The sequence below is a fragment of the Tachypleus tridentatus genome, chromosome 6, assembly GCF_004210375.1.
Source record: "Tachypleus tridentatus isolate NWPU-2018 chromosome 6, ASM421037v1, whole genome shotgun sequence".
Taxonomy (NCBI): Eukaryota; Metazoa; Arthropoda; class Merostomata; order Xiphosura; family Limulidae; genus Tachypleus; species Tachypleus tridentatus.
This window is the reverse complement of record NC_134830.1, coordinates 42,846,537-42,873,991: the sequence shown is the minus strand read 5'-3', so window position 1 is coordinate 42,873,991 and position 27,455 is coordinate 42,846,537. Positions and strand designations below refer to the sequence as shown.

Sequence of the window (27,455 nt, the reverse complement as noted above, 5' to 3'; positions counted from 1 at the left end):
TTATTATTATGTTTGGGTTCTAGAACTATCGATAAGACTCTTACGTCGCGATTGGTCTAGAGAAATCTACAGCCAGTGGTTGTCAACATTTTGTCAAAATGTGACCCGATTTCAATGAAAAATGATACATTTATGTTAAAGTACATATGATGCATGACGTACTTGAGTAACACAAATACGCCTCTGAAGTCATATCTTTTGATTGTTCTGTCTTGCATGTTCAAATAAATAGTGTCCTTCAAGTGTGTTTGCGGACCATTCTAATAAAATATCTAATTGGGATTGAATAAACCAATAAATACCTAGTCAGGTGAATACACAAATAAAACACCTAGTTAGGCATAGTCGGATGGTTAGGACACTCGACTCGCAATGTGTGGGTCACAGGTTTGAATCCCCGTCATACCAAACATGCTCGACCTTTCAGCCGTAGGGGCGTTATTATGTGACGATCAATTCTACTATTCGTTGGTAAAAGAGTAGCCCAAGAGTTGGCGGTAGGTGGTGATGATTATCTGCCTTCCCTGTAGTCTTATACTACTAAATTAGGGATGGCTAGCGCAGATAGCCCTCTTATAGCTTTGCACGAAATTCAAAAATTAAATCAAATTACTTAGAGTAAACAACCTAATAAAATACCTAGTTATGATGAATATATAAGTAAGGGAAACTTCTGAAATGAAATGAGCATTGCGTTGACTGATTAGATTTCAGGACTGTTTTAATCTATGCATCTGAATCACATAATGGTGTTCACGTTAGTAATAAATACTTACACTTCGAAGGTTTCTCTACTTCAAAACTCTATAACAAACAACAACAGGAAAGACGTTCTCGGAGGCTCAATCAGTCAGTTATCTGAATTTAGGTCTTTTGACGACCTTAGAGAGCCAGACTTTAGTAGATCTCTTCTTTCTTCCTGGTCAGTGGTAAATATTGGTTTGGTATAAGACACACGAGGGCTACCAATATAGCAGTAAATCGGTAGAGGAAAGGCAGCTACTCATCACATCTCACAGCCAACTCTTGGGCGACTTTTTTTTTGCCAACGAACTGTAGCATTTATAGCCATGTTATAACATTTCCACGGCTTAAAGGGCGAGCATGCTCTGCGACTAGAATTCATGGTAAGTCTGAGGAGCTTATAACACAAAATATCGAATTTAGATACCCGCGGTGAGAAGAACATACGCATATCTTATAGTCTAGCTTTGTGCTTAAGAACAAAAGAAACGCGAAGTTATATTTATTGCCACTCACTGTTATCTGTAGCATAGATTTAACAAAAATTTTCGAGACTTTTACAAATTAAAAATAAAAAGTTCCCCGCCAGTACAGCGGGAAGTCTACGGTTTTACAGCGTGAAAATCAAGGGTTCGATTCCCCTCGAGTAGACTTAGCAGATAGCTCAATGTGGCTTTGCTTTAAGAAAAACACACACACACACATAAATTAAAAAAAAGGTTAAAATAGAAAATATCAGGTGAGGAAAATATTTACCATTTTGCGGTTATTTCTAAGAGCCTTTTCAGGTTCAAAGCCTTTCTGAAATTGTTCAGAAAATTGTTTTTGTTCCTCATGCCATAATGAATTTATAGCCTGAACTGGTTTAGAATACTAATTAACTCAGTAGATGTCTTGAACTGTTTAACTTGCAAAATTGTCAGTTTACACTTCTAAACGTTTCATACTTACATGCTCAGCTGACAGTAATTGGTTGGAGAATTGTAAGATCACCACCGTTAAAAGTATCCACCTATAAAGGTAGAGAAAAAGACTATTAATAATGAGATAATACACCAATATATAGCGAGCCACAACATAGCTGTTAATGAAAACAACAACATGTGATCACTAATGTAAATGAAACGTTTAAACTACAAATACCTCATAGGCTATAAAAGCTAAAATTCTAATAAACATGTGAACGTAAATGCGCGCATATATATGTGGATATATTATTTGAAAGATAGGATAGCATTTATTCAGTCGAACTTTCACAAGTTAGTTATTCTGCTAACGTATTTTAACCTGTTCAGTGCCGTAGACGAGATAACTCGTCCAACGAGTAACACGGTGCCACGGACGAGTTAATTCGTTCTCAATAATACCTAACTTCAACGCTAGATGTCAGCACCATAATGTATTTGACCTACTTACAAATTGTTTCACTTTTGATCCAAAATGACGTTACGAAAAAAGTTACAAAATGAAGAAGCATTAGAGTTGTATTGTAGCTGCTGAAATACTTGGCAGTCAACAGGTTAATGTTATAAATATGTCATAGATAAAAATTGTGTATAAAAATTAATTTATAGACTAAATCTGAAGACACACAAACACATGTGAGACTGATGGCTAAACATTTTAATATGCATTTTAGCCAGGATGTTCTCAACGTGATTCATTTATGATACACAAATGCTCAAACTGCGTGACTTAGTAAAGTAATACTATATATTCTCGATTATTTACGATAATTCGATAATTAAGACAATTCGATTTATATCCCTTTTTCTTTTGTTTTCCAAAGAAATTCACCGTTGATACTAATAAGTTTCAATCATTTATTTGATTGCACGAATAATTATAGCACCTATATTTTTGGCACTCATATTGCGTGTTCAAGTTTATAATGTTCATAAGCAAGGTAATGTCAGATAGTCCTCTGAGACATTTCCAGATATCTTTAGTACCTGAAGTTACTCGGTTTTGATGTAGTGCAGATTCTAAAAGCATATCACACATCCATTCGGTCAACCCCCTACTCTCTTCTTCAAGGACAGTCTCGAAAAACCGCAATGTTGTAAGTTGTGTCACCCATAAGCCTGAAACCAGGGCCAAGTGCACTGCAGAACAAATGATCTTAGAATTTGCAGAACAAATCATCTTAGAATGAGGATCCTATAATAACACGCATTAATAGTACAATTTGCCATTATACAGAGACCAGTCTGTTCATTCAGACTTATTCCCCAACCATACAACATTTCCATATCGCCATGATCATGCGTTAAGTATTGGGAGCTTTTATCAATTTTAAAAAGCGTACATCACGTGCATTTTTCTACACGAAATTGATTCGAAAAAAAACACTTTAAAAACTACTTATTTTAAAACAAATTAAATGTGAAAACTCGTGTACGTATTATCTGAATCCAGATCCTTTCCAAATGAACATATATCCGTTATTTGGCTATCCGTAATTATGTATATATATATATATATATATATATCTCGCCACCTACCGAAGATCCACTTGAAGTGTTCTTGACGCTTATTGCTTGTGAGCTACTTTTCGTGTACTTGGGCAAAATGTATCTCATTAGATATAATTAAATTATAAACACGATAATTATCACTCATCTTATGATTTAAAAATTGACTCTATAAAAGCATCATTTAAGATTTTCTTTATGTTAAAAAGTCCGACGCCATCACTTTAAGATGAAGCTTTTCTTTACAATGATGCAGAAGTAATAAAGGACTTTTATATTAATAAATGTATACTACTCACGACTCTCAAAATACAAAATGAAGCTTTCACGCAGCCTGGCATGGCCAGGTGTGTCAAGGCGTGCGACTCGTAATCTGAGGATCGCGGGTTCGCATCTCCGTCGCACTAAATATGCTCTCCTTTTCAGCCGTGGGGGTGTTATAATGTGACGATCAATCCCACTATTCGTTAGTCAAAGAGTAGCCCAAGAGTTGGCGATGGGTGGTGATGACTAGCTGCCTTCCCTCTGGTCTTACACTGCTAAATTAGGGATGGCTAGCACAGATAGCCCTTGAGTAGCTTTGCGCGAAATTAAATAAAAAACCAAAAATACAAGCTTTCACACCTTTCTTTTAACATTTTCTTATTCTGTCATTTTAAAGCACAACGTTTAAGTCACGCTTTACTGAACGTATTGTGTGCTCGATCGATAAATACTGGCCGATTTAAAAATAGTTTATATATTATACAAATAAAATCACGTAGAGGTAACTTTATTTAAAAAACTACACGTACGTAACTTTATTTGATAAACAAAAACATAAAGTGAACAATATAGTAACGGTATTTATGATAGTGTTCAGAGTATGAAAGAGTTACGAACGTTCAGTATATAACAGTTTTACGGGCTGAAACAAAGAAACTCACAAACCCAAATAATGAAACCCATACTAATAATAAAATAGCTAAAAAATTTCAATAGCAGCCTGTGAAACGAAACGAAGATTAATTATGGTAAAGTAAAGTAAATGTAAGGTTATAATGAATACAAACGTAGCTAATTATGCAGAAGCGTCTGAAAGCGTGCTCACAAAGTGATAAGCATGCAGTTTTGGATAGACTCCGCATGCGTCGTTTAAACCTAAGTAAGTCGAGAAAGTCAATAAAAATTGTATTTAATGTAATGTTAATTTTTTAGGGATTTACACACGGACTACGTATTGTTTGTATGAAATACTTTGCGAATAAAAAAACTAAATTTGAAGTCGAAGACACTCGTCACGTGGTAATAACGTTATTGTTCCACCATGTACTATACTTGTTGCTTTAAAAAGTTTGACTAAGCACAAAATAGAAACGTTATTCTGAATAGTAAAACCTATACAAAATCCAGACTTGTCAAACAAAAGCCTTTCTAACGATATGAGATTTGTAACGCTGATCGAAAAAAGTCCCGGAAAGACAAGTCAAGATTCTTTTTCTTTTTTTCATTTTGATAGGAAAGATCTGAACGTCTAAGTGTTCGCCTATTTCATTAACTTAGTAATAACCAATATTTATTAACTTTTTATAATATTAAAAATAAACAGCCCTTTTACACTAGGTTTGCCATTTTTCTTTAATTGGACGCTCACCGTTTCGCTTTACAATGTAATTCATTCAGCAATAAGCTTTACTTCTTAATATGTGAAACGTTGGAGCTGGAAATGTACCCTATAGATTCGATAATAGTTCATTATTTAAACCATATGAAGCTTTACGCTGTCAGATACGGTTTATGTTTTATTAAAACGCTCCTGTAGAAGCAATGAAGCGAAACGTTAAGTGTCCACTTAAAGAAAAATATTAAAATGTGGTGTTGTAAGGTCATTTATTACTTTTATTAAAATGTCCTCTATACCAATATTCACAATAGAAATTAAATAAAATTTGTTAATGGCTTTAAAACAACTGAATATAAAATAGCATATTTAAACTTGGCATGGCCAGATGGGTTAAGGCGCTCGACTCGTAATCTAAGGAGAAACGGAGCCGCGGGTTCAAATCCCTGTCACACCAAACATGCTCGCCCTTTCAGTCGTAGGGGTGTTATAATGTTACAGTCAATCCCACTATTCGTTGGTAAAAGAGTAGCCCAAGAGTTGGCGGAGGGTGGCGATGACTAGCTGCCTTCCCTCTTGTCTTACACTGCTACATTAGGGACGGTTAGCGCAGATAGCCCTCGTGTAGCTCTGCACGAAATTCAAAACCAAAAACCGTTAAGCGGGGATCCTTAGAAATTATACAGGTTTTACTGGTATTGTTCACAGGCGCTAAACTGTAAAAGTGATGTCACGATTCATAATACCACAAAATTTAACGAGATAAAATGACTTTAAAGAATACGAAATCATTCTATTTCCTGAATCTGTAGTTGACTTTTGTACCTTTCTTCGTAATTAGATACGAAATCTCGTAGTAAACAATAGAATAACAGCTCATTTGCTTCACGCTTCTTGGGTTTTAGTGATCAATTAGTTGCAGACGTGTACGAGTGCAAACTATGATTACAAACCTGTTTGTAGTATATGAATTACACGTTACGAGACTTTTTTTTTTATTTTACTAATTGAGATGGAAGAGTCTGTCTGGCTTTCCCTCTGTGTTTTATTTCTCTTTTGTTTAAAAATGCACGATACAGACACCATAAAAAATGAAATTAGTGAAATATATATTTGAATGAAATTACCTAAATGAATCGTTTTATTAGACGTATAATGAACCATAAAATACATGCTATTTATAGCAGACATTGTAACCTGATGATATGATATTATAAAAATATCGTTCAAATTAATATCTCAATAATTTGATAACGAATAATTTCGATTATAATTTAATGTTGACCGCTGTTTTATAGAAAAAATGAATCAGACATAGTATCTTAACTCGTTGATGTTACTGAAATATCAGTTGAAATCATTTTTACGCTTAAAACAGAAAAATATGAGTCAAACCTCAGAGAATCGTAATGTTATCAAAATGTCAGTCAACCCTTAATAGTCAAACTGCTGCCATAGATAGTGCGGTATAGTTTATCATAAAGGATTTCCTTTCCTTCGAAACGTTATCCTTTATAGTAAACTTCTGTCGATTAACATGAAAAAGGTAAATGCTAAGTTTTTGTACTAAACAGGAAGTTTGTAGCAGCTATTAGCTGTTAATGAATTTGAACATTTTTAGACAACAGTTGGAACTGATATGAATTTTAGACGTTAGAACTTTACGCTTCATTATACTGAAGATCTTATCTTTTAACAGTAGATTCTAATTTATAAGATAGCGTAATAAGAAATGTGAAAAACAATATGCTTGAATATTAGTTTAGACATTCTGTTAATCAGATTGTACAAATTATACATGCATATTATTTTTGTTTTCACATTGAAGACTACAAAAAAACTTTGTTCATAAAGATTTTCAACACACTCTGTTCTAGAACATAATTCTGTCAAACATTTCACTCGTAAGAAGTGAAACCGATATAAAAACTATTATCTCCCGGCACGCCTCACTCTTTATTCATACCAAGTGCAATTTATAGCATTTATTCCATAGTTCACGATTTCATAGTGGCGGTTTTTTAAAATTTCCTGCAAAGCTACTCGAGGGCTATGTGTGTTAGCCGTTCCTAATTTATCAGTGAAAGACTAGGCCAACTACTCTTTGGGCTACTGTTATATCAAAGAATACGGGACTTATCGTAACATTATAATGCCCACACGGCTGAAAGGGCGAGCATGTTTGGTGTGAAGGGGATTCCAACCCGTGACCCTCATATTGTGAGTCAAGCGCCCTAACCACCTGGCCATGTCGGGCCTATATCGAAATTATTCGGTCGTTAATAATTTCTTAATAAAATATGCCCCTTTTACAGTAGTACAATGTTAAGTCTGCAGAGTTATTACACTAGAAAACAAGTTTCGATCCCTATGGTGAGCACAGCACGTATAGCCCATTGTATAGCTTAGTGGTTAACAATAAATAAAAGAGACAAATTAATGTGATATTATAGATAACAAAATAACACGAAAGAAACACGAAGGACGTTATGAAGAGAAACAGAAAAATTAAAAGTCTTTGACGAACGTTTTGTTATGTCATTGACCAACATAGAAGCATTTCCCTGCCCCAACCATATGCTTGTGATAATTAGAGTTAGGGATTCTGAGCATTGTTTTTATTTTGGTTAATTTACCTTCCTAAAGACCTCGTGTTGCATAAGTTGTTTCTAGTGAGATAAAGTATGTGTCGTGCCACAACAATATCGTGGTATCATGAGTAGAGTACATTGAAGTGAGAATATAATTGGACATGCGGATTAATGAATCCAAGCCACCTGCTTTATGCATGTCACGTAATGGTTACCACCCACTATTCGTGAGATGAATCTAGACGCCCACATCAAGATAAACTCATGTCAGGTCAGGAATTCACGAAAAACTCAAACATATACCAGTGGAAGAAGACGAGCATTACGACATGCGACAGTAATATTACACTGTAGTAACGAGTAAACTTTATCCATGTGACCCCCACTGTTACTGTAAATAAGCCTAACATTCACGAGACCCTAAAGAATTATTTTCAGAAATTAAAATACATTTACGTATTATTGGCAAGTACAAGTATCTCACAGTACAAATACTATACGGTTCATTGACGGCTTGCCAAAAGAAAGAAAAACTGAGTTTTTTTAGTTTAAGATAATCATCCCGAACTACAAAATTATGTGTAGTTTATTCTTGATGACAAGAAACTCATTTGAAATAAAAATGTATCTAAGAACAGCTGGTATGAGTATTAACAATTTTATTGATAAGGATAGAACAACGTTTCGACCTTCTTAGGTCATCTTAAGGTTAAGAAAGAAGAGAGTTTGAATGTGACCGTTGACATACACATGTCTTAGGGATGAGAGTATAAACTGGTATGAGATTGTAGGGGGCGTTGCAGGTGGATGTTAGGTTAATAATTAATATAGGTATAAGGGTGTTCCTTTATATTGGTTTAATTTGGGTTTGAGTTGTTGTATAAGTGGGGCTTCTTTGATTTTACGTTTGTTTATGCTTGTTTCCTTACTTAGTATCTGGGTGTTTTCTACGGTTATGTTGTGTTTGTTTGATTTGCAGTGTTTAAGTATGTGTGAAGGTGTTTTTTTTTGTTCTTTGAATCTAGTTTCCATTTTTCTGCTTGTTTTTCCAGTATAGAAATCGTGGCAGTTGTTACATTGTATTTTATATATAATGTTGGTGTTGTGTTTGTCAGTGTAATTTTTATATAGTATGGATTTTAGTTTTGTACCTGCTTTCTAAATAAATTTGATGTTTACTGGAATGTTGTGTTTTCTTATAAGGTTTTCCAACCGTTCTGAGATACATATGTGTACTTTAGTTTGAACTATAGTTTTCCTAAGCTTTTTTCAATGTTAGTTTTATTCCTAATTATAAACAACTGTCGTATCTACTGAATACTTCAGAACTAGTTATTGCGTTCAGTTTTATTTCGTAATCATTTTATATTCCTTGTTCTAAATCTCTAGATAAATTACAATATAAGCGCTTTGTATGATCATAGCTACACACGCAACTAAGTATGTAAGATAGAGCATAACTAAGTTATTTTTTAAAGTTTACATATTGTTATAGTATTTTGATTGTTTATTTGTTTTTTGAATTTTGCGCAAAGATACACGAGAGCTATCTGCGCCAGCCGTCCCTAATTTAGCAGTGTAAGACTAGAAAGAAGGCAGCTAATGGTTAATGTATTACCTATTCTTATCTTCGAATATACAAAATACCATCGGATTCGGCATGAACAGGTGGTTAGGGCGCTCGACTCGTAATCCGAGGGTCGCGGGCTCTAATTGTATTATTGTTTGAATAACAAATTATATTTGTATCAAGAAAGAAAATTGTGTGTATCAATCTTGTTGGCAAGTATCATACAATTGTGTGTATCAATCTTGCTGTCAAATATCATACAATTGTGTGTATCAATCTTGCTGTCAAATATCATACAATTGTGTGTATCAATCTTGCTGTCAAATATCATAAAATTGTGTGTATCAATCTTGCTGTCAAACATCATACAATTGTGTGTATTAATCTTGCTGTCAAATATCATAAAATTGTGTGTATCAATCTTGCTGTCAAATATCATACAATTGTGTGTATCAATCTTGCTGTCAAACATCATACAATTGTGTGTATCAATCTTGCTGTCAAATATCATACAATTGTGTGTATCAATCTTGCTGTCAAATATCATAAATGTGTTTTACATCAACATTAAATTAACTTCTAAATGCAAAGAACTATCTTACTCAGTTTTAGGCCACTTCAAGTTGTAATAAATTGAAGGTTCGTCCGAGATGAATTATAATATGTAACACGAACTAAATTAAGAATGAGGTGTTTGAAAAGGTCATAGGCCTAATATTCATGTTGTTATACGAACAAAGTTATTACAGTAATAACTTATCACGTTCATTCTTAACACTTTACGTATTTTTCAGTTCTGAAGTTAATTAATGCTTTTTGTTATATTACCACAACATGTGATATATACATATATCTCAGTAACAAGAAATGTGACGTATTACGTTAGTTCTTATATGCTTTCCTGAAAAAAAAATGCAAAAGCTGTAGCTGTAATAAGTTGCTCTAAAGTCTTTAATTATTACGATTAAAATGTTCCTTCAATTATATGTTTACTGAAAACTGCTTGAAACCTGGATAATGTAAACTCACTATCAACTTTAAATATGTACATCCAAGGAAAAACAATCGAACTATCTGTTCGGCAATCAATTTTCATACTGACTGCCCTACTTATGGTTTAATAATTCCATGTTAAACATATAGGGTTAATCCTAAACCTAAGGATCTTTGATCCGGCTGCTCAGCCCATACGTTGTATTGGACGTTAATTAGCTTGAAAATGCCAATATCAATTATAAATCTTAAACATAAAAGCCTTTTAGTCCGAAATATTATTAAATTGTTGAATACAAATGTTCGCCGGAAAAAGGATGCGTCTATTTGAGAGTCCTTATTTTCAAGAAAGATCTACTGGGATATTATATATGTTTATAAAGATGCTGTCCTTTGATTTACCATATTGGAGAATTTAACAAAATTTGAAACGAAGTACTTCCATTCTGATAGTTGTGTTTTACGAAACATGTATAATAGTTCTGCCTTTTCCCAGCGAGATAATTAAACATTGGCTGAATTTTATTGTAACTTTATATTAGAAAGATATGAACAGTTATTTGTTGTAACTTCCACCAAAGTAACTAGAATTCTCTTTCTACATTACAAAACATTTCTGTAAAACGTAAACTAACATAATTTAATAGAATTTGAAGAAAGTAAGTAACAAGCCTTCTGAAAGACGCGTATTTGGTACATAAAAGCATAAATTGTTGAGCATTGTAATCATAATAAATATAACTCTACTTCGTTGTAACGATCATGGGTTATCTTAGCACGCTTCTTGTATTATAAGTAGTTTTAGTTTTATCTCCTATGAGAATTTTTTTATTTTGCTTGTTTATTTGAAGTTAAGTGCAAAGAAACACAATGGGCTATCTGTGCTTTGTCTGGGTATCAAAACTCGGATTTTAGCGTTGTAAGTCCGCAGACATACCATCATGATACTGGGGGGTTCTATGAGAAAGAGTCGTTGAGTGTTTCGTGGAAATAACTTATGATAAAATTTAAAGTGAAAATCCCATATATATTTTATTAGCAACGGTCTACAAATTGACCAGTCATTTGACAGATTAAACGACAACTTGAGGTTATTTACATAATTTCAACACCAATTCTCGAAATATTGGTGGTTGATTGCTACGAAACTAAAACAGAATAAGAGATACATAATTAATACTAAATCATTCTATAAATTTTGAATCGAATACTTTATTTTTCAGAACATATTCTTGAAGATTCTCAAACCGAAAATGAAACTTAATATCACTATATGAACGAATAACATGAAACCGCAAAGAACAAATCAACAATGGTTTGACACAAGATAACAATATTTATTTATACCTTAACTATACACTAGCTGGACTACCCATCTCCTGGACTGAAATTACGTATATTCATGATAAATTAAACGTTATTTTGGGACATGAAAAGTTTATATCGAATTGTAAAAAATCGCTTACAAAAACTACAGAACAAGAAATGTAAAATAGAGCATTTGTATGTATCTCCTCTTGGACCGTACGAACTTTCATGCCAAGTTTGGTAAAGATTCATTCATATGAGGTGGGATAGTGGTAAAAAATGTAAACACACTGATAAAAGCCGCAATACGTCATATGAAAACTGAATACTTGTATGTATTTTTCCTTGAATCTAATGAACGTACACAGTAATTTTGATAAAGATCTATCGATACTTTGCAAAGTAGTTACAAGGACATGCAACAGACAGTACTATTGTATTTATAAATATGCCTAAGTAACAAGTCCAACAACTACAGTGAAAAGTAAAAAAAAAATAATGTTTGGTTTTTGAAACGGTATTTGACATCAGTCGAATAGCCACCCAATTTATGTAGCACACTTGTAAAAAGATTCAATCATTAAAGTATCTCAAACATTGTTATATACTTTATACAAACACACACACACGTGTATAACGTAAATGTTTGCTTTATTAATAAACCATCACCAATATTTTAAACACATATTAGTTGTCTTTTATATTTTTTCTTGTTTGTTTTTCAGCAAAACTTCATTAGACTATCTGCTGTGTTCATCGCCGGGAATCGAACTCTGGCTTTTAGCATTGTACGTTCGCAAACTTTTATAGCTGTTTCACATGGACTTTGTTTGTTTGTTTTTGAACTTCGCGCAAAGCTACTCGAGGGCTACCTGCGTTAACCGTCCCTATTTTAGCAGTGTAAGGTGTGTTTGTGTTTTTCTTATAGCAAAGCCACATAGGGCTATCTGCTCAGCCCACCGAGGGGAATCGAACCCCTGATTTTAGCGTTGTAAATCCGGAGACATACCGCTATACTAGCGGGGGGCAGCAGTAAGACTAGAGGCAAAGGCAGCTAGTCATCACCACCCATCGCCAACTCTTGGGCTACTCTTTTACCAACGAATAGTGGGATTGATCGTCACGTTATAACGCCCAGATGGCTGAAAGGGCGAGCATGTTTGGTGCGACGGAGATTCGAACCCGTGACCCTCAGATTACGAGTCAAATGCCTTAACCCACCTGGCTCACATTGGGAGTATATTTCTTCCATATTGAAGAAAGTATTACACAATGAAAATGATTCGTATTACTTGGAAAACTCTTAATTCGAAAATATTGTTATCTCGACAAATACCAACTTATCACTTGAAGCTGTATTAGAGAGACGACAAAACCTGAAGTGCTCTTCACGTAGAAGCCACGAAATTTCCGCGTAGTTAAAAATACAAACGTTCACAATTTTTTGTATGTTTCTATAAGGGGTTAAAATGGCTATAACATTTGTCATATGGCTTCATGTAGCGGATAACACCACATTTATCCACATAAGACAGAAAAAGCATTCTTTGTCGCGCCATCTGTAAAATCTATTAGTAACTGTCATCACTTGACATTACTCTAATTCGCCTACATGACCTCTGAATAGAAAAAGAACAGCCAATCAAAATTAGATGGTTTAAACTGTCCACAAATAACGTTCTTAAATGTTATTGTTTAATTACTAGCGCGGCCTGCTTGTACTTATAAATAATATATGTTTTTAACGGTACAATTCACTTAAATTACGATAGGGTGCATATATATTTTTTCCATTTGTAAGACTTAGCTCATATCCATATAACGTTGCATAATAAGCAAACTGCATCACCACTTCCAGCGTGTTTTGTCTTTACTTTATTATTTTGCTATTTAATATTGTTGTCTTACTAGAATGACTTTAAAACAAATAGATACGTTATGGTAATATCAAACGGTGATATCATTCAAATAAAAGAGGAATTTTTCTTAGGAAGGTTTAAAACGTATTAAAACATAAATTATAACGGTTCAGTATGTAGTGCAAAATAACTTAATCTTTAAAAGAATAAAAATTATCATTACTATAATCTGACTTTAAAGTCTAATTTGCAAATAGGCCCAGCATGGCCAGGTGGTTAAGGCACTTGACACGTAATCTGAGGATCGCTGGTTTGAATCGCCGTCACACCAAACATGCTCACCCTTTCAGCCGTGGGGGCGTTATAATGTTAAGTCAGTCCCACTATTCATTGGTAAACGAATAGCCCAAGAGTTGGCGGTGGGTGGTGATGATTAGCTGCCTTCCCTCTGGTCTTACACTGCTATATTAGGGACGGCTAGTGCAGATAGCCCTCGTGTAGCTTTGCGCCAAATTCAAACTAAAACCAGTTTGCAAATAACTTAAATGCAACATGAAAAAGGTGATATGTTTGGAATTTGATGTTCACGAGTGGTTAGGTTCTCAATTTAATTTGTTTATCTATACTCTTCAATCATTGTTTTAAGCCTCTTGAAAGTGTTTCTAAGGTCGTAATAGGGCAGGGTATTCAAATTTAGTTTTATAATTAATCATGTTCGACTTTACAACAAAAACAAACTGCATTATAAGTAAAGTTACCAAACCAGTGATCTTAGAACTGTTCATAAGTCTTATCTAAGAACAAACGGAAATAGTCTCTGAATAATCTTCTTCTTTTTTTTAGTAAATAGCTGAAAGTAGGAAGTAAAACAGGAAGCATTTGATGGAAAATTTCTTTTTTTAGTTGGGTCTATGAATAACGAAACGACAAACGTCAAGTGTTAGTAAATTCACTGAGATGAACATCTTGAAAATTGTGGCGTGCATTCCAACTGATAGACGAAGGCGTCTATGTTTGGGTGGGAGCATTATCTCGTCGGTGACATCACTTCAACGTTTTCATCTAGAGTCAAGAAATACTTTTGAAACCACAAACGATTGTTTTTATCTATCTTTTGCTTTTAGTGTTTAAATAATTACGACAGACGAATAATGAGACACCTTAAAGTTCTGGAATGTTATGTGCAACTCTTTATTTTAAACATTGAAATTCAGGAAGTTTATATAACATTATCTTTACAATTGTATTTCCAAACCCCCCCCCCATACCCTCAGTTGTACAGCTGTATGTCTGCGGACTTACGATACTAAAATCTGAGTTTTGATAGCCGTAGTGAACAGAACAAATGTAGCCCATTGTGTAGCCTTGTGGTTAATTTCAAACAAAACCAAATAATACAGAGATGAATGAAAGGCTACAAAATAAATTATTCATTGTCATGGTTAATAATCTATAAAATCCTCCGAAACCTAATAATTGATATTTCATTAACTACCCCTAAATAATTATTAACGCGTTCCGCTCGTAATCTGTTGTCGTTTTCAGAAAAATCCTGAAGAAAAACTATTTTTAAGTTGATTAGGATTGATCCTCAATCTTGTTAATAGAAGTTTGGTGCGTTATCCACCTGACTGTGCAATGGATTGACCAACGTTTTGTAAGATAGAAATAGTTTGCAATTAACATCCGTTTATTTTTCAAAATATATTAATTATTACACTTAAATTGTGTAAACTACTAACCATGACATCTATCAAGTTAGATTACCCCAACCTTACTGTCAATACAAAAATTAGTTATGTTGGTTTCATCTACGCCGAAAACACAACAGCAGTGTCTTACGTAAATGACGTCATTATTCTGAAAAATGTATAGATGTAGATAATAAAATGTATATGAAAACGTATATATATATTGATAATTAATAAATAGTAATATGTTTTATATGAGTTTTAAACTATTAAAAATATCTAGCTTAAGATAGTAGTTTTCTTCAAAAACTAATTCCATGATTATTTACAAACATTATTGTTATAATTATGGACTCAGATTATTAATCCACAGTTGTTGAAATTTTATACAAAGTAAGTCGTTTAAAATTAAATTCTGAAAAAGGATAACACAGCCCTGCGAATTTAAACATCATAACAGTTGTTTTGATTTTAATTACCGAATTTCCATAATTCAGCTACGCATATTTCAAAAATGATATTAATTTTTTCATATCACGTAAGGATTTGTCTTATAAATTGGAATGAAAACTCTTACTTAAATCAAATAAATATTTCGTTTACCACAATGAAATTTTGTTATTATTGTGTTTGTTACGTTTGGGTTCTAGAGCGATCGATTGGTCTAGAGAAATCTATAGCCAATGGTTGTCAACATTTTAAGCATAACAAAATATGACCAGATTTCAACGAAAATGATTCGCTAATGTAAAAGTGAATATGAGGTTTTGTGAACAATCTATACACGATGAACAAAAATGGATGTCATTTTCGAATTCAGCGTACAGGAATTACTGTAGAATACGTGAAACTTTTAAGACAATAAAACCGTCTCAGGCTTGTGTTGTTTACTTCTTTTCTAAGTGAAATTTTAATTTCTATAAAAGTTTCTGAACACTAAGATAGAGATTATGTAAAAAAGAAATTAAAGATCAAAACTGTTTACATCATTGAAAATCCTTAATGGAAGTAGTTTTTTATCTATACAATTTTTTATGATCTCTTTAAAATTATCAAATAATGTATGTTACAGGGGCAATTAATAGTTTCTAAATGGCTGAGTTATAAACAAAATAAGGGTAAAACTGTAGTAATAAACCATGAATATCTGAAGGTACTTCACACAGAACAAACTATGATAATAAACCATGAATATCTTAAGGCACTTCACACAGAACAAACTATGATAATAAACCATGAATATCTTAAGGTACTTCACACAGGACAAACTATGATAATAAATCATGAATATCTTAAGGCACTTCACACAGAACAAACTATGATAATAAACCATGAATATCTTAAGGCACTTCACACAGAACAAACTATGATAATAAATCATGAATATCTGAAGGTACTTCACACAAACTAACATTTCATGGTTGTACTGATGAGATCTTGAAGGCGAGTTTCGTTGATCAAAATGTTTTCAATTATAGTGTTTAAGGACTGAACAAAGACATTAAAAACAGTATAAAATCGCTAAATATTTGGAACTGAAAGACTTTTACTGATATCTGTTGCAGTGCAACAACTTTTGTGTTTTTTTATTCTGTTGACAAACACTTTCTAGTTATTTCTCTTGTTCATATGTACGTGTAGATATTGCTCTGATATATCTGATAATTGTTTTCTCCCTGTTCCGATGTGTTTTAAAATATTAAACAATTATTTTTATTTGTGAACAGTTTTTAGCTTATTATGTTTTGGATGACTAACATTTTCTGCTTTTTATCACATATGTTTTTGTTTGTTTATTTAGAATTAAGTACAAAGCTACACAATGGGTTATCTTTGCTCTGTCCATCACGGGTATCAAAGCCCTGTTTCTAGCGGTGAGAGTCACTGGGGAGGCTATCATGTATGTGTCACAGATTTTGGTTATCAAACTATGGGGGTTAAAAATTTATTGTCATATCGAACATTTTCTTATTGTTATGTTATCTGTGTTTCAACATATTCTTGTTTGGTAACATTATATTTGCTAACAATAATTTTAGTATATGCTCAAATATTTCACTATTTATTGCTTATTGTTTTGTTAAACATATGTTTCCCATGTTTCGTATCCCAGCTATTCTAATATTTATTTTCGATTAAACAATTTTATTTTCGCTACTCTCAATTGGTTACTATCCTGTTTTGATGAGAAAATTTACATTCGAAATTCATTGGTGTCTAATGGTTAAATGTTTATTTTGACTATTCTGTATTGGATGGTGAAGGTTTTGAGCTGTTGAGTGGGTATTGGATACGCAACGTTTCTCTTGTATATTATTTTGATAATTTAAGTTTTGTTTCTTTTTTATCCCATTCTCTTTTTTCTTCGTTTACAGTTTGTTACACCCTGGTCCTACACAATTGCGTGGCAAATTTTTATTGGTTAGTTAAGGTTTTATTGAATTTCTAAAACATCTGACGTGTTTCAATTTAGTTGGTCAAATGTTTGTAGTTCTATCTTGGTAAATAAAGTTCCTCTTTTTAATATGCTTGAGACAATCAATAACTTATTGTTTTTCTTTTTTTCTTAGTCTAGTCGATGTCTTTTCAATATCTTATTTTAGTTACTCAAAAGTTGTTGTTCGTTCTGGTTTAGTTATTATTTATGGTTAACGTCTTTTCTCTGCCCACGTTTTCTTCTGGTTAATATGGTTAGTGGATACACATCCCTTATTTTATTGCTGTCAACCAACAGTTTGGTTAATATTGTTTTCATTTGTAAAGCAACGTTTTCTACCTTAACAAATAAAGTTCTCTGCTTTGTGGATATAAAGCAAGTCGTTTATACTGCTTTTTGTCTATTTGCAATTATTTTGTTTGTCCGTAGTTAAACGCAAAGTTACACAACGGATTACCTGTGCTGTGCCTACCACGGGTATCGAAACCCAATTGTAGCAATATAAATATTCGACTTGCCGCTTAGAGGAAGTTACAAATGTATTTATTTTACCTAAAGTTTGTTATGTTTAGTTTTAAACGACATTTCTGGATTGTTCCGTCTTTCTTTGAAAATTTCATCATCATTATTTTATGTTTGATTGGTTTTATTTACAACACGTCTCAGTCGATAATACAATATTTGCATATGTATATACACGTACAAACAGACAGAGTTATTTTACGACGTTTCGTGGTCATACCATGTAGACGTGTAGTGAAATGTGAAATACAGGGGTGTTATATGTTTTAAAATACTAATATAATATTGGCATATACATATATACAAATATACAGAATTATTCTACAACGTTTCGTAGTCATACAAAGTAGACTTGAAATGTGAAATACAAGAACTTTATAAGCAATTGATAGCGTTAATGTAAGCGATAACTTCATACCTTATACACGCGAGTGTAATGTTAGGTGTAACTTGCATATATATTTAACAGTTTTTAATCACTTGTTTTGTAGTTTGTTGTTTGTTTAATGAAATCGCATTTAGAAGTAAAACTAGTTAGTATACGTAATTATTAAGTGAGTTAGGGTTAAATAAAGTTAAGCTCTGTTTGAACGATGGTTCCGAAATCGTTGTCAGGTTCGAGAAATTTATTCATCTATTGTTATTTTTTTTCAACTGCATGCACCTGGAAGTTTCGAGAACCACAGTTGATGGCTGTACACAAACCGGTGGACATCCTCACAGAACAAGAAAGTTGTGTATTTATAACACAGTTTAATTAGGGTGCTTTTCGTCTAGATCTTCTGTTACAGTCGCACCTGCTGACTTTTGACATACGTAATGTATGTTTATAACTTAAACACAAAGAAATAATACTCTATTTGCGTACCACTGATCAGAGGTCGAATTGAACTATAAGGGTTAATATCTGCTATAAAAGAACCAGAATAATTGTGTTTTATTAATTAATACTGGAACGTAAAATAGAATATTTCTGGTTAAATATTGTGCCTCACTCTGAAGAAAATTGTACATAAAACACCTATTTCAGATGTCGAAAGGATTAATTCTGACAATAAGTTTAAATTATTGGTGTTTATGTGTCGTTCTTTATACACATGCAATCCACGTGGTACTTGTGTTGCAATTTTTTTTTTAAATTGAGCAGTTGTCATATAAACAACTGAAAAATTTCATGCTATGTTCTATGATGTTACTTTTAATGACTTAATTATGTCAGGGTTAAACAAATATACAAAAATATAAATATTAGACATACGAAATATTTTTAATAATAAAATAGATCGCTATTAGGGGTGCTTATCCTACTGAAACATATCAATATTATATCGCAGTTTTAAAACACTAACTTACTTTAAATTTATTTCACAAGTTGTAGTTGAATTTGTATTTGATTCGGACAGAAATATCTTAAACTAAAGTTAATTTTATTTCAATATCAAATAACTTATAAAAGGTCAATGTTTAGGAAATTATAACCTTATTTATTTTGATTGTATAATAACTTTTTAGACATTCTTTAAAAAGTGCTTTATATGGTTTAAACTGACAACTAGTAACGATTAGAAAACTTTCTACTCGTCGTTCTATTAAAATATCTAAAAAATATAAAAATGATACAAAATTAGTTACTGCAGCTTCTTAAGCTGAAACAAAGCACGAATAAGGTATCTTTACTTTGAGTAAGAGGCCAACTATTAAAGTTAGAAACCTGAGTGTATTCAATAATTGTCTCATATAATTATCTTAATTAAACTCCTTAGAACCTCATGAATAAAAATGTAACTTAGTCAATAACATATCTATAAAAAAATTAGTGTTAACATATATTATGGTAATTTATGTTTATTTAATCATATGAGATGTAAGTTTTGTGAAAAGTGAATCATATTTAAAATACACACAATGAGGTTATTATAATTTGTTAAAAATTGTCGTAACAGCAGTTATTGACCAAATTTCAGAAAATACATTCAAATTTCATCTCAAATCTTACAACTGTTTTTGTTTTTCTTATAACAAAGCCACCTCGGGCCAGCTGCTGAGGCCACTGACGGGAATCGAACCCCTGATTTCAGTGTTGTAAATCCGTAGACTTACCACTGTACAAGCGGGAAGCATCTTACAACTATGACAACAGATATCTTTATCAGTCAATAAACATGCAGGAAAGCTTGAAGACCATTCATGTGTCATCTTATAAATGTTTTCTTTATAAGTTACAAGCTAAAATAGATGTTGTAAATCACAATATTTGAAATATAGTACCAAAACTGAGAAATTATGCAAATATATAGCTATGATTATAATTTTTATTCAACACATATTTCCAATCACTGCGATAATATTTCTATTGTCATAAAGGAAAAACGATCGCGTACAGCATGGAACTAGACCATAAACATAAAAACATACAAGTTCAATGTATCGTAAATATACCAAGCTGATGAAACGCAGAATACGAGATATCATAAGGTAGTTTGATGAAATATAAGCGATATGTATATATTCAATTGTTTAAATTCAAAGATAATGCATATATACAACTTGAAAATCATTGAAACATGTTCAGTATTTACACTAAAATAAATGTTAGCTCTATTGAAAATGCTGCTTTTATTATGAACATGAATTTAACTTCTAAAGTAAAATTATATTACGTATTTATAATTATCATTAAACATTTGATAAATGTAATGTATAAGGAAACGAACAAACAATGTTATATTCTGATTACAAGCGAACTGACAGTGGTTATTTGAATCTATTCAGAAATACGATGTCTTATTAATCTATCTTAATAATAATGATTTGCATCTATGAATTACAGGCAGTTTTTTTCAGAATTTTACCCAAACTTCGTTATTAAATTAATGTTGTTAATTAAGCATTAACAGCTTGTTTAATAAAGTATATGACAAATGATAATTTAAACTTACCAAGGATAGTTTATTCTTGCTCTCATAGTAACAAGTAACGAAACAGCTCCAAATGTTTAGTCTCAACTTTGAAACTTGGTTTGTTGCCAATTAAAAAACACAACTAAAAATTCTAATGTTAATGTTTTTTCTTCGGCTGTATTTAATAATATATCCCAATTTTCAAGTTGGAATATTTTGAAGTAATAATTTATAAGGGTGTCGGTATTAACTGCTATGTTATCCAAGTAGGAACATTTATTTCTCAGAGGAGAAAAGCAAACCTACTCTTTTCCTTATTCATAATAGTAAGTTCATACGACGTGTTTTCTTCACTTGTGTTAGTTTTATCATACGGAATTTAAATCGAGGCCAGACACCCTCGCTTCACGCGTAGTCGAAAAATTATCCAATAAGAGATAAGCTCGAGACCAAGTCCTACATAATATGGCGAAAAAAAGAAGAAATGCTTTGGATGAATGTTTGGAATAACAATAAATATTGTCAACTTGTAGAAAGTTCCAAACAAACATTAACCATGATTCTCAGTTTTGAATTAGCTAGTTCCAGTAATACATACAATAAATCTTACTATACTTTTAACACACGATCTAATATATTCAACAAATCAATAGAGCCAAAGAGAGAACTCTGGTTACGTACATTAAGATTATGCAATTCAAGCTACAAAGATTGTAAAAGATACTCAAGTTTCAAAGAAAAACATACAGCGAAGGATTTTTTTTAAATATACGTACAGTACAGAAGCAAAAAACGATATAATACTGTAATTATGAATTATAATATTCATTATAATTTCCAAACCATGTACAGACAATTTGTCAAAAAATCATGCTCCCCGCTAGTACAGCGGTATGTCCACGGATTTACAATGCTAAAATCAGGGGTTCGATTCCCCTTAGTGGGCTCATCAAATAGCCCGATGTGGCTTTACTATAAGAAAACACACACACGTATGTTGTACTTTCAAGTCCCCCCAATGGCTCGGCTGTATGTCTGCGGACTTACAACCATAAAAACCGGGTTTAAGATACCCGTTGTGAGCAGATCGCCCATTGCGTTGCTCTGTGCTTAATTCAAAACAAAATAAAATCATAGCACATATATAACGATTCTAGTAAATATATATAGTTTTATTAACTAACCTAATGACATGAACGACGTCGAAAATAGATAGATAAATTATAAGATGTCGTCCTGAAAGTAAAACAGGGAACTTAGTAATTTAAATAAAGCACAAATTCAAAACTACAGAACAGAGATTGTAAATATTCGTCCAGCTCATTTTTATAATTTATGATGAGCCAGTTGAAATATAATTTTTATATTATTTTTTAAAGTTGTTTTTGAAAAAAGCCAATAACGAGATGTTATCTTATATATGCACTATGGAATATATATAGCCAGCTGCGAAAAGCTCCCCACTCGCTGGCACAACTACATGTCTGTGGACTTCCAACGTTAGCACTCGGGCTTCGATACCCCTGGTGGGCAGAGCACAGATAGTCCATTGTGTTGCTTTGTGCTTAACTTCAAGGTGCTGTCTTATATACGCACTATAGAAATACTTTCACACAAGAGTCAATTTCCAGATTGGGTTCTATATTAAACTTTTTTAGTGTTTTTTAATACACTGAGTTATTTATGTAAGTTCTGTGAAGATTAAACAAATAACTAATTACAGAGTCGATGGAAAACTGAGATTAATTATAATAACTAAAATTTATTGCATTTAAAATATTTAATTCACGTTCGATATTTAAACGTTTGGTTTGAAAGTGGCATTACTTATAATTCCAAAACTTGTTTTTGGGAAGTAAAGGTAAAATAAAATCACAGTAAGAAATGTTTTGATCACTTTTCCAGTAAGAAGATCGATTCGATATTAGTTTTACAAAAGGACCAGTATAAAACTGTCTTTAATTATGACTTAATTAAGTGAGCTCTTTTAAAACTCGTAATCTGAAGGTCGTCGGTTCGAAATCCGGTCGCATCAAACATGCTCGCCCTTTCAGCCATGGAGGCGTTATAATGTTACGGTCAATCCCACTATTCGTTGGTAAAAGAGTAGCCCAAGAATTGGCGGTGGGTGGTGATGACTAGCTGCCCTCCCTCTAGTCTTACACTGCAAAATTAGGGACGACTAGCGCAGATAGTCCTCGAGTAGCTTTGCGCGAAATTCAAATCAAACAAATAAACAAAACCTTTTAAAACACGGGTTTTCTTTAACAACAAAACCAGGCAATTACGTTGCATTTATTGTTTCTTGTTATACATTCAACGAAGTTCACAGTTTTCAAAGTGATGCACTTACATCAATTAATAACAAAATTTTCACTTGTTGCTTTCGTTTTAAATTTATGTTAATTTTGTGACAACGTATTAATTACATAAAAAATATATTCTCCACAAGAAACATTTGTAAAACGATGCAATTTTTCTCATACAAATGTTTTGTAACTTTAAACATCCTAATGGATATGATTGCAACCAACTTGTCAACCAATTTTTTTTTGTCTTCTTTGCAACCCCCGTCACACCAAACATGCTCACCCTTTCATTCGTGGGGGCGTTATTATGTGACGATCAATCCCACTATTTGTTGGTAAGAATTGTCGGTGGGTGGTAATGACTAGCTACCTTCCATCTAGTCTTGAGTAGCTTTGCGCGAAATTCAAAACAAACAAACAAGTTTAATTTCAAATAATCAAACTTATTACGCGCACGGTTAAATATATTATATTAATAAAATACGCTTTAAGTGGCCACATTTTGTAAAACAAATGCAAGCATATGCGTATAAAGCTTTGTTACTTGAATTTACTGTAATTCAAGATGTATAAAGCGCAAGAGAATCTTGCTATATTAGTGTAGTGGCTCAGAAGAAACTTTGAGAGCTCATCGGATAAAACGGAACTTCGATACTTCGGGACTTCGTGAGAAGAGCACAGGTTTTCATATAAAAGCAACATCTGAACACAAACCTATTCAGTATTTCTTTGAAAATAACAGCATGTAACACAAATTTTGTTCCTGGACAGAAAATGGCCATTATTCCCTTCAAACATTGTTTTTGCGGATTGGATAATGAAATTTAGAAATTAATCTATTTTCTATGTAAAAACGGGAAAATTTGCACATGTTCATTTACATAAGGTCTGAATAAAACAATATATGAACCAAGATTTATATGTATTTATACTAAAGTTATACAAAAATGTTTAGAAGTGAGTAGTTTTTCGAAATTTGGGACTGTAATGTAAATCACTTTCACGTATCAGCTCCCATATATACTCTCGACATTCGACCTTGTTAGACCAAGATCTCTAATCAAGTCATTGAGGTCTCTTTGGTTGGGGTAGTATGGATTTCTGCACCTCTGAAATTGTAATCTGGATCTTCAACGTCTCCCTCCTCTTCTGATTTGCAGCTCTCTTTTGAGGACGTCTGCTTTTTCTCTGGCGGAGTGGGTACAGGGAGCTCAGGGCAATTTGGCACTGGGGCGATGAATGACGAAAGGTCCGGATACATAATAGCTGCATTCTTGTATAATGCATTCTTGCCAGCTCGACGTTTGGAAGGGTCCACCATGCAGAAGTAGCAATTGCTTGAATGGAATAGCAAACTTCATGGCTCTCTTTCCCCTGTACTATCATGCAAAAGAGCAAAATAAAATTGTTATTATGAAGAATAACTTTATTTCATCCACAACTAATGTATAAGAAGTTCATGCAAAATATTTTATGTGATATTTTTTCTATACTTTTGGAAATTTAAAAAAATTAAAAGATATTTAAATTTTAAAAGGTCTAAAATTTGTATAATATAAAATATTACTATTCATGCAAGCAAAAGTTGTTCGTCTTACCTTCTAAAGTTTTTTTTTTTTTGTAGTGCTCGCTGGTAAAATAAGGTGCCAAGGGTTTGTCTTAATCCCCGAAAGACATGCCGAAATATGTCTTGTAGGCTTCACACGTTTTAGCAGATGTTGTCACGGAGTACTTTTTCGCACTTGTCTTGATAAATTGGCCAAATACATAGTAGATCCGTCTGGAGAATTTTTTCAATTTCTTGATACCATCTCTGATAAAATCAGGTAGGTCTATGTGTTCACTTAGGCAGCTAGAACTAAACTAAAGTGGTGAGTGGTAAGCCCCTGTATATATATTACTATGGAAAATTCTAGAAAATTCTCGTTAGTTCTACAACATTCTAGAAAGTTCTTGAACATTCATGTAAGTTCGAGAAAATTCTCTATTAGCTACTCAGCACTGACTCTACCTGGAATGTTCTGGAAAATGGGTAAATTTGAAAATTTCATTACCCAGGTCACGAAAGCAAAGTTTGAAGAGAAAAATAGGTCGTTTCTATTTACTTTAGGCATAAGCAATTGGAAAATAACTCTTTCTGCCCAGGAACAAGAAAAAGTATAAATTTGGTTACATAGTGTAATATTCCTCATCACCCCAGTTCTCAATAACAACATTATATAGCCTAACTGACTTCAAATGAAATTCATTGTCATGGTAAAGTATTGTTTAATAGAATTAAAAATGAAATCAAGATATATGAATTATTATTTATTGTCCAGAAAAAAATGCTTGACCACTTTCAACCACGAATTTCGATCTTAACAAATAAATATGTTACAGTTTAATAAGATAAAATCAGGTACAATTTGAAAAGGTTTAGTTCCACTGTTAAATATTGTATTGCTTTAACGTTTAGCTTCTGAGTAGACAACGCTGCTTTGTAAACGCTGCGCTAATCAAGCCCCTAATTCTAGTGTTATAAACCTTCAAACGTACTGTTCAATAATCGAGGGAGACCATTAAAACATTGATCTGCTTTTGATATTATTGGTAAAAATCTTTACTTTTTAACAAAATTCATATTTTTTAACAATCTCGAAATAGTGAACTCTATAGTGTTGCTATCTAGAATGGAATATAACAACTATTTTTACCAAAGCAACATTTCAACTTTGTAATGGAAATCTGTAAGTGAAACTATTTTCATTGACTGTTTGAAAATATCGATGATTTATTTTCAAGGATTGTGGAATATTATTAAAAAAATATATTACATAATATTTAAGAGTTTCTTTATGTCTAAAGTCACAGGTATCTAAATAATATTTGTTATTTTATAAATTTAACTTTTACACTGGAATAGTTTTGGAATTATTGCTGGGTTTCTTTTTCGAATTAGTATACAAATCAGAGTCTTTCGTAAATAAAAATGGATGACATATCAGACAAATAAAGATTATTCAGTTGTAATAACATCAGGTCTGCCACTGAGCAACGAGGTGACAAAAGATATGGTTTATGCTCACAAATTAAAAATATAACAATGAATAGCACATACATTAGAAATTAAACTACTATTAGAGTAAGCTCTGAAGCTACAGTTACATAAGATAGGAAAATCTGCTCTGCACATAAAATCGAATTACCCTGGCAGGTCCTGTAACATTCTTTCGAAACGTGATTGGTGAATAGGGAGAGAAGTAACCGCTATTTCTAAGAGTCGATATCTAAACAGCTTGACTACATAGAAATGAACACCACATTTCGAAGAAGAACGTCTTCACTCTTCAGCAGAAAAATTGCACATCAGCGTGTCAGGAAGATGCAAGGTCCAAAACTCATGCCTCAAATCAATCGGGTCTTTTTTATAAAGTAAGGGTTGTGGTTACGAAAAAGAACCTTTTATCCCAAAATGTCATTTTAATAGCATTAGAATAACAATAAAACGATGAGTTGAAAATGACAAAGTCTCACTAGTTAAAAGAACTCAAGCATCCACCCCATCACAAAATCAACATCTATTTTCGAGAAAGAGATGGTTGAAGAAATGAAATACAGCACTCCAGTTCAACAGCATACTTGTAAATACTCATGGACCTTTCCCCTTGATATTCGTTTAATATTATACTTGGAGATTATAGACTTAATAAGCTAGATAGTTAGAATAAATGCTACAAACTTGGTTTAAGAATAGGATGATAGTATTTCAGCTTTCGATTTAAGAATTAGTTTGTTTGTTTTTAAATTCGCGAAAAGCTGCAATTTCCAGATTGGGTTCTATATTAAACTTTTTTAGTGTTTTTTAATACACTGAGTTATTTATGTAAGTTCTGTGAAGACTAAACAAATAACTAATTACAGAGTAGATGGAAAACTGAGATTAATTATAATAACTAAAATTTATTGCATTTAAAATATTTAATTCACGTTCGATATTTAAACGTTTGGTTTGAAAGTGGCATTACTTATAATTCCAAAACTTGATTTTGGGAAGTAAAGGTAAAATAAAATCACAGTAAGAAATATTTTGATCACTTTTCCAGTACGAAGATCGATTCGATATTAGTTTTACAAAAGGACCAGTATAAAACTGTCTTTAATTATGACTTAATTAAGTGAGCTCTTTTAAAACTCGTAATCTGAAGGTCGTCGGTTCGAAATCCGGTCGCATCAAACATGCTCGCCCTTTCAGCCATGGAGGCGTTATAATGTGACTGTCAATCCCACTATTCGTTGGTAAAGACGTTGGCGGTAGGTGGTGATGACTAGCTGCCTTCCCTCTAGTCTTACACTGCTAAATTAGAGACGGCTAGCGCAGATAGCCCTCGTGTAGCTCTGCACGAAATTCAAACCAAACCAAATTTAAAACAAACTATTCCTCACCTTCAATTACAGTTAGATATCATAGACTCAAT

At 32.6% G+C, this 27,455-nt stretch overlaps 1 protein-coding gene across 2 annotated transcripts in view; it reads right to left on the bottom strand.

Annotated features, from left to right (window-relative positions):
- Positions 1-21,077, bottom strand: part of LOC143252338 (papilin-like) — a 91,661-nt gene extending 70,584 nt beyond the window's left edge. For both annotated transcript variants that reach the window (XM_076504314.1, XM_076504315.1), the window contains exons 1-2: positions 20,729-21,077; positions 1,696-1,756 (exon numbers count right to left, since the gene is read on the bottom strand). In XM_076504314.1, the coding sequence (XP_076360429.1) occupies positions 1,696-1,756; positions 20,729-20,754 (87 nt within the window). In that variant the 5' untranslated portion in view covers positions 20,755-21,077. The remainder of the gene's footprint in view (positions 1-1,695; positions 1,757-20,728) is intronic.
- Positions 21,078-27,455: the final 6,378 nt, after the last annotated feature.